Below are 16,863 nucleotides of genomic sequence, written 5' to 3' on the forward strand. Positions count from 1 at the left end.
TGAGAGACATGCATAGACTTGGATATGACCAAACAGCTTTAAGGAACTGAAGCTGACTTTATGACACATGGAAGCATAAAGCCCCTTGGAAATGTTGGCCTAATACCTTGCTTACAGAGTTCCCAGGTGAGTAAAGAATGTCACTTCCTGGCAAGTGCAGGAAGCTCAGGATATTTGGGAGACCTCAAGAAGAGAAATTTGCCCAAGTCTACAGGTACTGTAGGCATGTGTGATAGCAAGTATCTGGCTTGGCTTCTGGCCTAGATAGGCTACTAAAAGTTCAATATAGATTCCTTATGAAAAGGTGCAGCAAAACAAATTTTAAAAGATCTACATGGTCAATCGCTATTCTTCCTGAGCTTATCTAAGCAATTAAACTGGACTTGTTTTATAAACAAATTAGTCTTGATTTGGGTATCTCTGGAAATGAGGGTAATTGTAGGGGAAAACTATGTTTCAATAACACATCTTTGGAGATACTAAATTTTAATACTATTTATTATAAACTACAGTATAACCTAAATTCTTCTTGTTTCCTCAAGTATTTGGCTATAGCTCTCCAACTAAGGTTTCCAATCTTCTTCCATTCTCTTAACTTTTAAAGTCATTAAAAACTAAAACTGCCTTTTCCTAGAAGCTCTAAAAACTGATGCTGGACAACTTGAGGTAAACTTCAGAGAAACAGCTCATGTACTGACAATCTTCTTGCTTGTTATTCTGTGGGGATAATAATAAGACCCCATCAGCATATGATTATTTGAATAAGTGGAAAGTGGGATAGATTCCCAACAACTGTATATGAAATGTCTTTTCTCACTGTAGACCAATCAATAAAGACTATAGTTCTTTATTAAATTATTAACTTGAGGGTGGGTTAATTCATAAATCTCTAAATGAATATGTAAACCATATCCTCCCTATACCTAATCTGACAGCTACTGGCAACCCACCCTATAAAAACCCAGAAGACATGGTTTATTTAAAGGATTGAAAGTCTAATACAGCAGGGGATTTACTTCAAAAGGAAAGGCCTCTACCAGGTCATATTATGTACACCCACTGCAGTAACATTAGAGGGACACTCTTCACAGGCTCATATATCTAAAATAAAACCTGTCATTCACAGGAAACCAATAAGCAAACTAACAGCCCTTCTTGTTCTGTGAACCTATGGAAGACCTCAAATTTCTCTTCAAAGGAAAGTGATGGTAGTACTTTTTCATTCTTTTTTCCCCAATTTATACTGACAGTTCCTTCTTACAATGGGCCTTTCAAAAGGATCACCAGATACATCTGAATTACAAACCAGAAAAACCCATCTGATTCCAGCTGCCTGTTCCCACTCCATCTGAGGATCCTTCAAGCCTGACATCCAAAAATCTTTTCATGGGCAGCATTCGAGACTCAAACACTGGGTTTATAATTTGCTCTATCCATTAACGTATATTTTTCTTTTGTTTCTATAAAAGTGCCTCTTATTAATTATCTGACGCTTACATCATATAGACAAAACAGAGTCTATATGATGGCTAATAACACCTGTTACACAATTAAGGCCTTAAATGACTCTCAAAACAGCATTACATTATTAAACACTAAAATAAATGCAGGGGCAATTGGGTCACTCAGTCGGTTAAGCATCTGACTCTTGATTTCGGCTCAGGTCATGATCTCGCAGCCATTAGATCAAGCCCTGCATCGGGCTCCAACCTGGGCATGGAGCCTGCTTAAGATTCTCTCTCTCCCTCTGCCTCTGTCCCTTCCTTATTCACATGCACACACACGTTCCCTCCCTTCCTCCTTCCCTCCCTCTCTCTCAAAAAGAAAATAAACTCAAATGCATGAAACAGTTCTACAAAATAGAATGGCATTAGATGTTTTAACAGCACCACAAGGTGGTACATATGCCATTATTAAGAGAGTGATGTATATATACTCCAGATTATCACAAAAATGTCACAGGCCTATTAAAAGATACGGATACCCAAACTGAGGCTCTATAAAATCCTTCTCTCTCTTTAAATGATTGGTTAAGTTACTGGTTTGGGGGGAGGGGGGGTTATGGTCAACTGTTAGGGGTCTCTCTGTTGGACTTATTCCTTATAGCCATATTAATCCTACCTAGTATGTTGGCTTTTTCAATGTCTCTACTTGGTGCCAAGACTCCATCACTACAATGATTTCACATCGATGATCCTTACCACCCACAGAGATACTTACTGTCCACAATGGATTCAGCTGCCTCTGCCTTTGGTTAACTCATATATATAAACTCCCCAGATGATCAATGTCAAGCCAAAAGTAGGGACATCTCTACGCCCCTACTCAGCAGAAAGAAGCTACACAGAACATGAGACCTTCTGCCTTCAACAACCTTAGAGATTTAAGGGTCAAAATTGTTCAGGGGGGAAATGATGAGGGAGCAAAAGGCAAGCTGAGGGCAAAGCACAAGCTAACACCCCACAATCACTACCCCCCATTCCTCAGGCATTCCTCAGGCTGCCCAAGAACAAAAGGAAAAACAAATGGTTAACTGATAGAGATCAAGGTCATGCAGGGCAGAGTCTCCATCAGTTTGCAACTGTCTTAATGATTTGAAAGAAAAAAAATGCAATCTCCAGAAATCTATAGACTCAATTTCCTAAAGCCCTAATATCACCCTCCTGTCCACAGGATAGAAAATCTTGTATAATCAGTCACTCCTCACAACCCCAGTATTGCTCTTTCTTCCCACAGGTCCTGTCCCCATGCTTTCATAAAACCACCTTTTCCCAAAGATGTCTCAAGAATTCTTTCTTGCCCATTAGCTCTGAACCCCACTACTTCAAACCACATCACCTCCATGCTACAATGATCAGAGGTAGGCACATGGCCCAGGCTGGGCCAGTTCATCTCACCCAGGAATATGGTATATGACCCAAAGAAAAAGACAACCACCTCTAGGAAGCCAAATAACAGGTCATATAGACTTAGGAACTAATGAGGTATAGGCAAGCATATGAATAAGGGAAAGCAGTCAGTAAAGAATGAAGCAGGCAAAAAGAATCATGTGTTATAGACCCAGAGACAGAGCCAAAGACAAAGAAAAAATAAATGGCTGCTGGAGGACTTTCTACTTCTTTCCTTCTCAAGCTACATACATTCTATTCATTCTGATGCAACTAGCTAAGACAGAAACCATGGTAGATACTGTTGATTTGCTCACACAACCTCTATTCCACCCTATTTCTGGTGTGCCTTCCTGGCTAAAAAACTCTATTTCTCAGATTCTTTTATAAAGTTCTGACTGAGAACGTTTCCATCAATTAGATGCACTTATGCCATATTTGAAAGCAAAAGTGCGGTAACTACTCTCCTTTTTAGCTATTTTCTGCAGGAAGATCATAGAATGTCTAGTCTCCCACTTCATGGGTGTGAAGCAATTTTGACACAGATGATGACAGACCCCACATTCCAGTACCTACTTACCAGTTTACCGGTATTGTAAGGCAGATGTAGCTTTCTAATCCCTGGGCTACAGCTAATTTGGTGTTTTCTTAGACTCAACAGTTCAGTGACAGCCTCTGAGTTAATGGTTCCCTGGAAGGTCAGTTCTGCTGTGATCTGGGAGTCAGTCCTAGAGGCTCCGTCAGCATGGAGCCTACTTTTCTACCCCTTCTAGGGCTTTCATAAGCACCTGATTCTACTTCTGTTTCTATGTCCTACAATGGAAAGTCCTAAACAGAAGCCTTGTAAGGATTCACATACCTTACACTACTTCAATTCATACAGCAATTAGCAGTTGTGCCTTACACATAATAGGTGTTCATAAAGTACCTGTGAAATGAATACTTCTTTAAGTAACCCCTGGATAAAATCCAAGATAGTGATTAGCATTAGAGGTTCTGATGTACTGTGATGGTTTGTGGCAGTTCTCTTTAACATATTCTTAAAAAACAGGATGATGGAGAAGTAAAATTAGAGCATTCACTACTGTATTTTCAAATGCTTTTTTAACAGCTACACAGCACTAAAACAGCTCCATGATAATCCTTTTTCTGACCAGCAACCTAAAATCACTAAGGGTCTACCATGAAGAGCCAAAAGTTTATGTAATTATTCCTTAATCACACTGTTTTTGTAATCATAGTTTGATTTTTTTTAACTTCTTTTATTCTCTTGGTATGTTTATGCAGACTCTGAGCATGTTCAGAATACTTGATATATGTTGATATCATTTGATAGAGAATTATATAAATATCTAGAAACATACTATCAGTTAAGACTAGTTAATTAGTGCTATCCTTCCAAATGGAAAAAAAGAAAAACCTGCAACCAAGGAGAGCTGAACATTTTTTATGTACTTATTTGGTACCTTGAGTTTATTTCTTAAAAACTAAAATCTTTTTTTAATATTTATTATCAAAAATTTTCAAAAACAGAACAGAAAACAAGAATAGCACGACAAACACCCACATATCCACTGCCCAGATTCAACAATTGTTAAGATTTTGCCATTTTAGCCATATTTTCATTTTTTATGTTGAGGTACAGGAAAGTAATTTCAGACATCAAGATACCACCTCTAACTTTTTCAGTATGAATCTCTAAAAAATATAAATTTTCTCCCCATAACCACAATATTATCACACCTACCAAATTAACAATAAGTTTTCAATGCCATCTAATAATGTGTTCTATTTCCCACAACAGTGCTTCACCACAAAATTTTCTTGTAAATATATTTTTCCAAAAACATCCTCTCGAGGACCATAGACTGTGATTAGCTATATCTCTTGTTTCTTTTAACTTAGAAGGGTCCCCCTCCCAACTTTTTCAAATCATTGATTTGGTAAAGAAATATTAAGCCAAGGTTTAATATAAAGAGTAATTACAACCTCCATGTAAACTATTTTCAAGGGACGCATACATATATGAAATGTCACTGATGAGTATAATGCTCCTTACTTCATGTGAATTCTAAAAATAATTTGAGTATGAGTATTTGAGATCTACTATAAAGATTATAGTTCAGTTGAGCAGCAGAAGTTTACAGATCTGTCCCTTAGCTCTGGGTAACAGTATTATTTGGGACTGATACTCTCGTCTACAAAACTTCAGAACCTTTTAAACTGGAAGAGGTTGGAATAGATTTGATGTGAACAAGTTTATTCAAACTGAACATAGTGTAACTTTAGCCATTTATATTAACAAGTTTATTCAAACTGAACATAGTGTAACTTTAGCCATTTACATATGCTTTACACATTCATTTAATGTATGAAAGTATTTTTACATGTTTTTCCAACTATATTTAGATGTCACAAGGTGAGCTGGTAGCCTGTAACCATACTTCTGATATGTGAAACAATTTCACTGTGAAATTTAAGAACCTCAACTATTTTTTGTGCCTTCTAGTACGCCTTGTAATTTTTTTTTATTTTTTTCATGTTTTTATTTATTTTTGAGAGATAAAGAGACAGAGCACAAGCTGGGGAGGGGCACAAAGAGGGAGACACAGAATCTGAAGCAGGCTCCAAGCTCTGAGCTGTCAGCACAAAGCCCAACATGGGGCTCAAACTCATGAACCTTGAGATCATGACCTGGGCCAAAGTCGGATGCTCAACCAACTGAGCCATCCAGGCACCCTGCCTTGTAATTTTTTCTTGACAGCTGGATATGATGTGCTAGATAAAATTAACTGCTGTAGACAGTTTTAGTAATGTGGTGGGAAGCATTCCATAGTTCTATGATTACGTCTCACTCTTTCAGTGAGCCTCTGTCTCTGTACTGTGAGCTTCACAAATCTCAGTCCCCCTACCACAGCTGTCCCCTTCCCCCATGGGACAGGATGGCTAGAGTAGACTGAAACTGGCATTTCCCTTCTCTCCTGAGAAAGGCTACAGGTGGCTGGAGTTAGATATTTCCCTTCCCCAAGTCAGTTAAGCTCTAGTTAAACAGTTTCTCCAGAAGGCAGACCTTGCTAAGTAAGAACAGAATGCTCCGGTGTATTTCAAGATGGTTCCTTTTCTCCTTCCCCTGCCAGAAGCATAGGTTTTTCTCCCATATTCACTGTGTTGAGCTCCTGGTGGTAAAACTCACCAAAGTGTGGGACCTTACCCGTAACTGTGTCCTCCTGGAGTTTCTGACTCTTATATTTGTCCACAGTGAGCCTCCAGCAATTTGTCAATAGTTTTCCTACCTCAGTACTGGTTCCCACAGAGTTATTGAATTGTGATTATATTCGCCTGTCCCTCCTATTTTGGGGACAGCAGTTTGCCCTGTGACTTCACTTACGATCTAAGAAGAGATGTTGATTTTGCAGTTTGCTGAGCTTTTTACTTGTTAGGATGGAGTGGAGACTTGAAGCTCCTTCCAGTCTTAAAGCCAGACTAGAAACTGGAAGTCCCCTCAACTATTTTTTTGAAAGCTAGACAAACATTTATTTTAGGCAAAAACCTTTGTTTCCTGTTGTTTACAGGCATATTTTACCAACTAAGTTAAAACCAGTCAAAGTATAATTGCCATAAATTTGGGACAAGTGATAAAAGGCCAAAAAAGAAGGCAGTCACCTGATAGCCTTGTCTCATCTACGGAAGTAAAATCATTGTCCCCGCTAAAAAACAAATCCCAAGTAACAACTAATTTTCAGTAAATAAACAATAGAAGGGAAGCTGCTTCTGTAGAATAGCTGAGCAAAATTTCCACAATGAAAAAAATCATTTGTAATCTCACAATATGGAGAGAGTAATTGCAACAAGAGACTAGTAACCTTTGCTTGTAAAAAATAACAATTTAATGCAAATAGAAAAGGAAACCACATTATAAAGAAGAGAATGTGTCTCTATCAAATATTTGGATAGCTGTTTGTTTGTTTTTACTTCCTACAATAATTACAACCAAAAGTTAACCCTCATAGTCAATTACAACTTCTAAGTTAAAAAAAAAAAAAACAAAAAACACAAAATTCAGAAAAATTTCACAACAATAAAACTTAGGGAAAATATGGAGGAGGAAGGAGTTTTCTTACATCTGAAACCTTGAACAATTCTCTTAAAAAGTAATTGGAGGAGCTAGATATATGCTATATATGCTATAATGCTAAGGGAAATAAGTCAGAGAAAGAAAAACAGCATATGATTTCACTTATATGTGGAATTTAAGAAACAAAACAAACAAGCAAATGGAAAAAGAACAAACTAAGAAACAGTCACTTAACTATAGAGAACAAACTGATGGTTACAGGAGGGTGAAAATAGGTGATGGGAATTAAAGAATACCTTTATCATGGTGAACACCAAGTAATGTACAGAATTGCTGAATCACTACACTGTATACTTGAAACTAACATAACACTGTATGTTAACTAAACCAGAATTAAAACTTAGAAAAAAGAAAAAAAAATACTTACATTAAAAAAATAATAAAATAATTGGAGGAAAAAAGAAAACAAAAATGTTTATAGGTCTTATACAAGACTTAAGATACAAATGCAACATTTACTGACTACCTACTATATATCAAACTCTATAAATGCTTCATATACATTATTATCAAGTAATAGTCATCATATATAGCTCTATTAATAAATATATCAACATTTATTAAGATTACACAAATTTAATATTAAAATTATAAAAAGGAATGCTGTCAAGGAGAAATAACCTGAGTATTCACCTATGGCCATTCACCACTAGGGACAATATTTAACTTTAAGTAGAACAGTTTGAAATGCAGAAACTTTCCTTTGTTTCTTTTCTTTAATGAAGCCCAATTATTTTGAAGTAATGAAATTCTTGTTTCCATAAGAATAATTATACACAGTTGAAGACATAAAAATCATATAAACTATTAAGGAGTTTTAAAGCCCAGTCAAATCTGATTTTAAATTTTATCTATATAAGATGTGATTTCATACTCTTAAGTCTAGAAGGTGTAGAACCAAACCAAAATGAAGTCACTTATGTCAAGGACAAACTGCACACAGTCAACACCAATGCATAAAGGAAACTTAACCTAATCTTACAGAAACTTACAGCTCTTCTCTCAGAAATAAGTAAAGGACACCAGCCAATCATCAAACACCAAGTCTGTTCAGGCCATCTATGAACTTCCTTGTTCCTAACCAAGCTACCCAAATCCAAATAAGAAACAAGACCACTAGGCAACCAAGTAACTTCTGTATTTATCCCATAAAAATCCCTTAGTCTGTGAGCAACTCCGAACTCACTGCTCCCACAGCCTTGAGTTACCTGACTTGCAGGTAAAAAGCCTTATAATAAACTCATCTTTCTGCTTTGTTTTACCCCGTGTGCAGTGTTTTGGTTTTTGACAAAGATATGGTGTAGTGGTGAAGGCTCCTGATCAAGTTCATGCTGCACTGTTTGCCATTAAAAATAATCCACAGTTTTCTTCTGATTTAGCTATTCAAATATATATCCCACTATCATGAACCCTAGATTGGAGCAAGCTAATCTCAGTAAAAGGATCACTCTCCTGAGGTCAAAAACAAAAGAATCATTAAGAGAAGACATAGGGGCGCCTGGGTGGCTCAGTCGGTTGGGCGTCCAACTTCAGCTCAGGTCATGATCTCACACTCCGTGAGTTCGAGCCCCACGTCGGGCTCTGTGCTGACAGCTCAGAGCCTGGAGCTTGCTTCAGATTCTGTGTCTCCCTCTCTCTCTCTGCCCCTCCCCTGTTCATAATCTGTCTCTCTCTGTCTCAAAAATAAATAAAAACATTAAAAAAAAAAAGAGAAGACATAAACTCGAGAAAACCCTTCTTTGTTTATAAGGGGCATATTAATAGAGCAATAACTCATTTTGGCACAATAGGAAGCCATTAAAATCAGGGATTTCCCCCAAACAATGATTTTTCAAGTCCTAGGAAGTGAGCCACAGGTCTCACAACAAAAAATTCCAATGTCACAGAATCAAAAAGTTGTACAGCTCCTTGGAGCTAAAAGTACTTATGGGGCATTCTTTTGGCTAATAATATGACAAACTTTAGACTGTATTTTATTTGCTCCTTATAAATTATCATAGTGCCTAGCAGACTTTGCAGGTGTGTTTAAGTTAAGGACACTGAGATAGTATTATCCTAGATTATCCAGATAAACCCAATGTAATCATAAGGGTCCTTACAAAAGCCAGAGAAGATGTATTGATGCAAACACAAAAAGGCAGAAAGAGATCTGAAGATGACACACTGAAGATGGCAAAAGGGGCCATGAGGCAAACATCACAGGTGACTTCCAGAAGCTAGAAAAGATAAGGAAACAGATTCTCCCCTAGTGCCTCAAAAGGAACACATTTGATCTTAGCTCAAGAAGACTCATTTTGGATTCTAACCTCCAGAACTGTAAGATGATAATTTGTGTTGTTTAAGCCACTAGGTTTGTGATAATTTTTGATAGCAGCATTAGGAAATTAATATACTAGTGATGATCATTTCACTTCAAAAATCATACTTCTGCTAGTTTTTTGGCACGATGCACCATCACCACCCTACATTAAAAGCAGCTTTCAAGAGTAGAAATACATCAATTAAAAAACATCTAGACTAAACCATAATTTTTAATGAATGTTCCTGTATTGGAAGATAAAGTTATCCTAAATATAATGCCCCAGAGAGGTTTTAAATTTCCTTTATTTTCTTTTTAAGATTTGGGTTTAGCTGATCATTGGTCCTTGAAATGCACTCTTTACAAAAGATCAGTGATAGACATATGAAAGTCTATCATCAATCACTCCTAAAAACAATCACTTGGATCTCTTGTGAAATGGAGGCAAAAAAAAGAAAAATTGTTGGGGGAAAGGGGAGGATGCACAGCGAATGGAGAATTATTGGAAGGCTTGTAATTCTCTGCCCTTTAGACTCTCAAAGTCCTCATATTTACTACTCAAAATGGACACGAGCATGAAATTAGTACATATTTCCAACAGCACAGAGCCCAATGTGGGGCTCAATCCCACCACCCTGGAATCATGACCGGAGCTGAAATCAAGAGTCAGACAATCAACTGAGCTACCCAGGTGCCTCTAAGCTCTTTTTAGTGAAATTTTTTAAATCATTTCCATATGGTACTATGTATGACTAAATGTATGGTTATGTATGGCTATACAGTCCTAAAGTATGGCTGTAGTAGATGACTAGAACAGGTGATAGTTTCTTTGATCTTACTCTAATCCATGAAAGCATTAGGGAAAAAGTTTCAAACAAAAGGATTCTTCAATCTGTGAGGAATATTCCTGTGGGTTACATGATACAGCTTGAGATAATTAAAGATAATACCAGGTAATTGGCTCAGAAAGACCTAAATCATCAGTGAAAAGCTTTAAAAGTATACAGGTTTGATCAAGATCCAAAGTTCTGTAAGACCCAAAATTAAATTATTAATTAATTTAAAAAAACCAATTTTTTGAAATCAACAATAGTAAATACTGACTTAGAAGTGATATGAAACATAGGTTTCAAAAAAGAACACAGATCACATCAGAGCTGAAATAAATCTTTGTAGTAAGGTTCAACGAGAACAGGGACAACTGGTCACCAAGTAAGTCAAGAGGCAAAAGCTGGACTCAAACCTAGCTTTACTAACTTAATCCAGGTCAGTGCTCTTTCAAGTCTATCAAGTTGTTTCTGTGGTTTAAAACGCCAAGACAGGGGCACCTGGGTGGCTCAGTCGGTTAAACATCCAACTTCGGCTCAGGTCATGATCTCGCAGTTCTAAGTTGGAGACCGCATCAGGCTCTGTGCTGACAGCTCAGAGCCTGGAGCCTGTTTCTGATTCTGTGTCTCCCTCTCTCTCTGCTCCTCCCCTGCTTGTGCTCTGATGAGTCAGAGAGAGACCAGTGGTTTCTATCCTGGCTCTGACACCAGGCTCTACACATAATCATCAGAGAAAATCTCAAGATCAGCAGAATTATGACAAGAACGGACCAATCAAACCTGAAGGTTAGCATTTTGAGGGAACTTTCAGATTTGCAGGTCTCTTTAGGTGAATTACAATCAAAGATTTTGTTTGTATGAATTTATCCTATGAGCATCAACATCATTATAAATATCAGTTTCTCAAGTGAATTTTACTTTTTAGTATGAATTACTTTAAAATAAGTTTACATAAGAACTCTTAAACATTACACACTTCATGAAAAATGTTCTCCATCCTCACTGCCTGTAGTAGACTCTTGGACTGGGTCTCACAACCTTCACTTCATGTTTCTACTTTTTGAAAAGGTTAGAAAGCTAGAAGACTCCCTTGAAGGCAAAGTGTTGGACATTAGTCTGCCAGTTATTTGCACGTGGAAGGCACAAGTTCAGCAAAGACCATCTTCCTATAGTAAGGGCAACTGAAAAAATGTCTAACAAGACATTGGAGGGTTGCAGTAACCACAGTCTTATTCCCCCGTCCGCTGGCTCACCAGCTCCACAGGTGAGAAGCCATGGCAGTGGTGGTAACAGTAGCAGTGGTAATAGTGTGTAGCCTTGAAGCCAGAAGTCCAGTAGTGGTTCCCAATTTTTGCTCCTTTAGCCTCTCCAATGTAAACACCCTATTCCTTAAAATAACTACAGCTGTTCTGTTTCCTGCCCTATACCCCAACATTAAGTGAGTTCAGGTCCTTACACTCTTGCTTGGACTACTGTGATAATTAAGTGACATGCCTGGAATCTCTCACCATTTCAGTTCTTCCTGACCCGCCACCATCAAATCTGACCATGCTTAGAGAAAGCTTACCCAAAAAAGTCCACATGGAAACCTCTTATGTTATTTTAAATACCTCTTATGCACCTTGTGTGTGCAGCTGTGTCCTTTAATTCCTTCTCCATCTGCTAAAATCCCACTCCATCTTCTGAACCTAGCTCAAACAAGACTCCTGTAAATATTTTCCAACAGGGTCACTCCGCCTATATGTGAACTATTTCCACATACCCTGCTGCCTGCCCTTGGCTCTGTACTCATTCACATTCATTCATTCAAAAGATACTTGTTGAGTTACACTAAACCTACCACATGTCACCCATTGTGTAGAGGGCAGGGGATACAAGCCTAAACAAGATAAACAAGGTCTCTTCTCTCTTATAGCTATAATCCAACAGGGATATAGATTACCCAATAAATACCCAAATAATGTTTAATTACAACTGTACTTAAGTGTAATAAAACATTCAGGATGTCTTACACATATAAAGGAAAGTCCAATCTAATATAGAAAATCAGAGAGAATCACTTCCCTTCCAGAAACATTTAAGCAGAAAGGGGATGATATGTAAAACTGATCAAGCAAAAAACTGTTAGAGAACTTCACAGGCAGAAAGAACAGCATGTGCAAGGGCCTTGAGGCAGCATTCTAGGAACCGTGAAGACAACCAAAAGTCACATGAGATGGGACAGCAGCCCAAAATAAGTAGAGAGGGAGGCACCTCTTATAACCACTATTATAACACTTAGTACACTGTTTTGGAATTACTCATTTGCAAAAATGCAGTCCTCTCTGAACAAACTCCTTAGGTCTCCTTAGGTCTCACAAATATTTTAGCTCCATAATCCAATACAGTGTTTAGCAGTGTCCCCTCAAGTCACGATCTGTGGAATGAAGAAATAAGTGCTTAATCTGGGCAAGGAACTTAACCTCTTAATACCAGACAGATGAAACAAAACAATCTCTAAGTGTTCAAAAAACCTTGTTTCTTACTACCCCAAAACTTACTGGGCAAGAGGCAACATATTCATGCCAATTGATATACATTCAGAATCAAAACTAGTACTAACCGTGGATGAAACTTTAAATACTAAAAACTAAACTTTAGATTGGCAAGAGGCTCTAAATCCTCACTGCTCCATAAATCACCACCAACTAATAACCAATAGAACTGTGTTAAAACTCCCAGAGAGTCACCAATGAGGCCAGGGAGAGGAAGTCCAGCCCCATCTGCCTGTTTTTTTTCTCTAGTTGCTCAACAGATCTAGTAAGTGTAGAATCAAGAGCAGGAAACTGGCACCTATGCCATCCTTCTCTCCCTCCTTACTTCTTAAATAATGTCAACTCAGGAAACACACTGGTGACTCAGTAAGAAAATGTCAAAATCCAATTGATATAACTCTGCCAACTATTACAAGTCAACAGAATGGGGTAATCTTTAGCCCTACACTTTAGTCTTTGGTACTTGTTCTCAAAGAGCAGTGGAGGACGTATTTTTTGAAAGAAAACTGAGTTAACTAGGAAATAGCTTCAAAATACATGAAAAGCTTGATGTAGTTTATTAGTGAGGAAAAATTAATACACACACACACACACACACACACATATATATACATACAGTATGGAACTCTGTATAATAGCTAAGGTGTAGAATAAGACCCTTAGCATATCTTTTAAAAATATACTTAATCAGAATTTCACTATCTGCATTTACTATGTTGTCTGGCATGTATAATAATGAATCCAAAATCATTTAACAAGCCAAGAACTCTACTAAAGAGCTCTATAATGGGGTTCAACCATACCAAAGACTCAAAACTTGTACAAAATATATTTAATTATATCAGTGGCCCAATCATGTCAAATTTTTCAAGTAATACAACTATGAGATCAAATCTAATTAAACTAATTAAACTTAACTGTGATGTTTTTTCCTGGAAGATCAAGATAAAACAGTGAAATAATTCAGAAGATCAATTTAAGAGGTGCCTGGGTGGCTCAGTCGGATAAGTCTCCAACTTCCGCTCAGGTCATGATCTCACAGTTCGTGAGTTCAAGCCCCGTGTCAGGCTCTGTGCTGACAGCCTACAGCCCGCTTTCAGTTGTGTGTCTCCCTCTCTCTCTCTGCCCCTCCACTGCTCACACTCTGTCTCGCTCTGTCTCTCTCTCTCCCTCAAAAATGAATAAACATTAAAAAAATTTTTAGAAGTTGGGGCGCCTGGGTGGCTCAGTCGGTTAAGCGTCTGACTTTGGCTCATGAGTTCAAGCTCCCCTTCGGGCTCTGTGCTGACAGCTCAGAGCCTGGAGCCTGCTTCGGATTCTGTGTCTCCCTCTCTCTCTGCCCCTTCCCTGCTCACACTCTGTCTGTCTCTCTCATAAATAAATATTTAAAATAAAATAAAATAAATTTTTAGAAGATCAATTTAGTATCATTCAAGATTTAGTAACAACATGGAAAGAGTAATGGTCTTTCTAAATCATGACTGGAATTCATGCCCTTCACACTGCATCCTCAAACTCTTGATACTATTCTCTTCTCTCCAACCTTCGCCATTTCTCAAAAACAAACCCAGAAACAGAAGACCAAACAAAACCAAAATAAAAACATTCATGCAATATATATCTATGGACCTCAGTGGCAATACAAATAGCAAGCAAAACTAATGCTCCCTTTTCCTCAGATTAAAATAAAATTTTTGTCCTAATTTTAAAAGTACATGATTCTCCTCTCCTTACTTCAAAAGATGGATATGAAAATGTTACCATGTGGCAAATAATGGCTTTTTAAAAACCTATAAATTATTTTGGGAAGCATTAGTGAATATCTGATTTTATAAAGTACTTTTTTGGGGACAAAAATTTAAACAAACATTATTTTTCAATTATTTCTACACTTAATGAAAGTACTTACTAAAACTGTTACTATTTAATACTTAATGAATATTTAAAATATACTAGCATCTCTTTTTAAGCATGTAACTTATTACCCAAAATGCAGCTCATTTCTTTTTCTGGCCTTTTAAAGGCCCCATTTTTCAGCGTTTTACTGGTGCAGTGATGAGTAATTGAGCCTCAATACAAAAGAGTATTCCCCAAAAATCCACACACATAATCAATATGAGGTAAACAAGTTTTACTACAATAATCAGGCATTTTTAATTCATCACCTGAAAAGTTACACAGAATAAATATAAGCTTGGGTGAGTCAAGGTACCATATGAAAAGTGCTTCAACACATGGTCAGTTACAGTATTCCCACATGACCTTCCAGTGATCCAGTACCTGTTATGGTAGTATGGTAGTGAAGTGACTTCCTGATGCCTTGTGGTTTAGTCTAATCAAACATTATCAGCCCAATGAAACGCGCCTCATTTACACAATATTGAGTAAGAACAGTAAAGCTTCAGGAAAAGTCTAAGTCAAATAACAGAAATCTTAAATGACATTCTCAAAGTCTGACTTCTGCTTTGGAGAACTACTTATTTCTCACCAAATAAACCAATTTACAAATAAGCAAGATCTTTTCCTAAACACATGACAGTTTTCTTTTTAAAAATCTGAAACCTTATTCTCATGAGATTACTTAGAAGACATTAAATATAAATCAGATCTCCAAACCCAAACATACAGGCTAAAAATAGTGTATCTATTTCAAAGCTGAGGCAGAAGCCCTCCAACGGAACAAACTAAAATTAGGGGGTTTTTTTCACCTCTGGATCTTTAAAAAATGCACCTTCAACGTCTATGGGTCACACAAACCAATGTCCACATGTTCTCCCAAAGCAAATGGTCAGACACAATATAATTATTAAAAGCTTCAGGAACATAATAAGCACACCGTCCACGGGACTCATGTAATGAAATTCCTCTTCATTCTGGTTAATATCTAGATTTAAAAAAACAGTTATCACTACTACTACTACTAAAGACCCTTCCCCAATGGTTTTACTCAGTAAAACTCCAAACCAGCAAAAAAAGACCACCATACTCTTTCTCGCGAAGAAGCAAAAGCCCGGTACAAAGCTGTCAGGTGGACAGGCAGGTAGGGCTCCAACCTGAGATACCGAGCCTCGGAGCCCCGGGAGGCACGACGTGGTCACGGGGGAAGGGTCGAGGCGGAGACCGAGACTAAGGGTGGCCCCACCCACGGATGTACCTGCGAGCTGAGGCGGGTGGAGGGCAACCCTTTAACCCTAAGCCCTGGCCAGGCCGTCGCCCCGTTCCGCGCTCCCGGCCCGGCTCTGGCCCCGGCCCTCTGGGGGGGGTCTGAGCATCGCGACGCGGACACGGCTCTGCCCCGGGACCGGAGAGGAGAAGGGGCTGGGGCCAGTGCCGGCGCCCACGGGCCTGACCTCGCCACCGCCTCTGGCGGAGGTGAGGGGCGACTCCAGCCTGCGCCCGCCCTCCCTTCAGGGCCGGGGCCGGCCGGGCGCAGCCGCGGCGTCCGCTCGGGCCCCGGGCGCCGTGGCGACGGGAAGGTCACCGGCCGCAGGAGGCCCCGACTAGGGGCGGCGACGTCCGCGCTACCTTTGGCCTCGCAGTCGGCGCAGTACTTGTTGTCCTCCTCCCTCAGCAGCTTGGACAAGATGAGCTGGTGCTGCTCATTCAGCTTCTGAGCCTTCTCCCGGCAGGAGCGCGTCGCCATCTCGGAAGCGGGGCGAGGAGCCCAGGGCAGCTACGGCGGCGGCGGGCTCTGGCAGCTGGGCGGGGTGAACACACCTGGAGCCGCCGGGACCGCGGGCGGACTCAGCCGAGGAAGCGGCGGCGGCAGCGGCAGCTGGAACAGAAGGAGGAGCGGCGGCGGCGGGTGGCAGCGCCGACGTGTCCCGCCTCCTCGCCGGGCCGGCCCCGCACGCACAGCCAGAGCCGGCGAGGGACAAGGAGGGGGAGGGGGAGGGGGGAGACGGGGCTGAAGCTTCCGGGTGGCGCCGCAGGAAGGAACCCAGGCGCCGGGCGAGCTGCGCATGCGCCGAACTTCCCCGGGAAACCGGCCGGGAGGGGATCTCTGCGCTGGGCCCTTCGCCAAAGGTGATTACGGGAAGGTATTTAGTGCTGCCCGCTGTGGGCTTCCCCACCTTGGAGATCACACTGTACCAGAGTGCCCTCGGGTAAAACCCGGTGAAGGAAGACCTTTACAAGGAGGTGACTTTGACTTGCTTTCTTGCCTTTGCGCTTGCTGGAG

General features: G+C 39.6%; 1 protein-coding gene across 4 annotated transcripts in view; it reads right to left on the minus strand.

Moving 5' to 3' along the window:
• Positions 1-16,574, minus strand: part of SMAP1 (small ArfGAP 1) — a 199,561-nt gene extending 182,987 nt beyond the window's left edge. For 2 of the 4 annotated variants that reach the window (XM_053904759.1, XM_019417676.2), the window contains exon 1: positions 16,209-16,570. In XM_053904759.1, the coding sequence (XP_053760734.1) occupies positions 16,209-16,326 (118 nt within the window). In that variant the 5' untranslated portion in view covers positions 16,327-16,570. Of the gene's footprint in view, positions 1-16,208 lie in introns of all 4 variants that reach the window. The other 2 variants (XM_019417678.2, XM_053904760.1) reach the window with 2 other exon arrangements.
• Between the last annotated feature and the right edge of the window lie 289 nt (positions 16,575-16,863).

Source organism: Panthera pardus, unplaced genomic scaffold, assembly GCF_024362965.1.
Source record: "Panthera pardus isolate Hobbes unplaced genomic scaffold, ASM2436296v1 HiC_scaffold_17, whole genome shotgun sequence".
NCBI classification, from domain to species: Eukaryota; Metazoa; Chordata; class Mammalia; order Carnivora; family Felidae; genus Panthera; species Panthera pardus.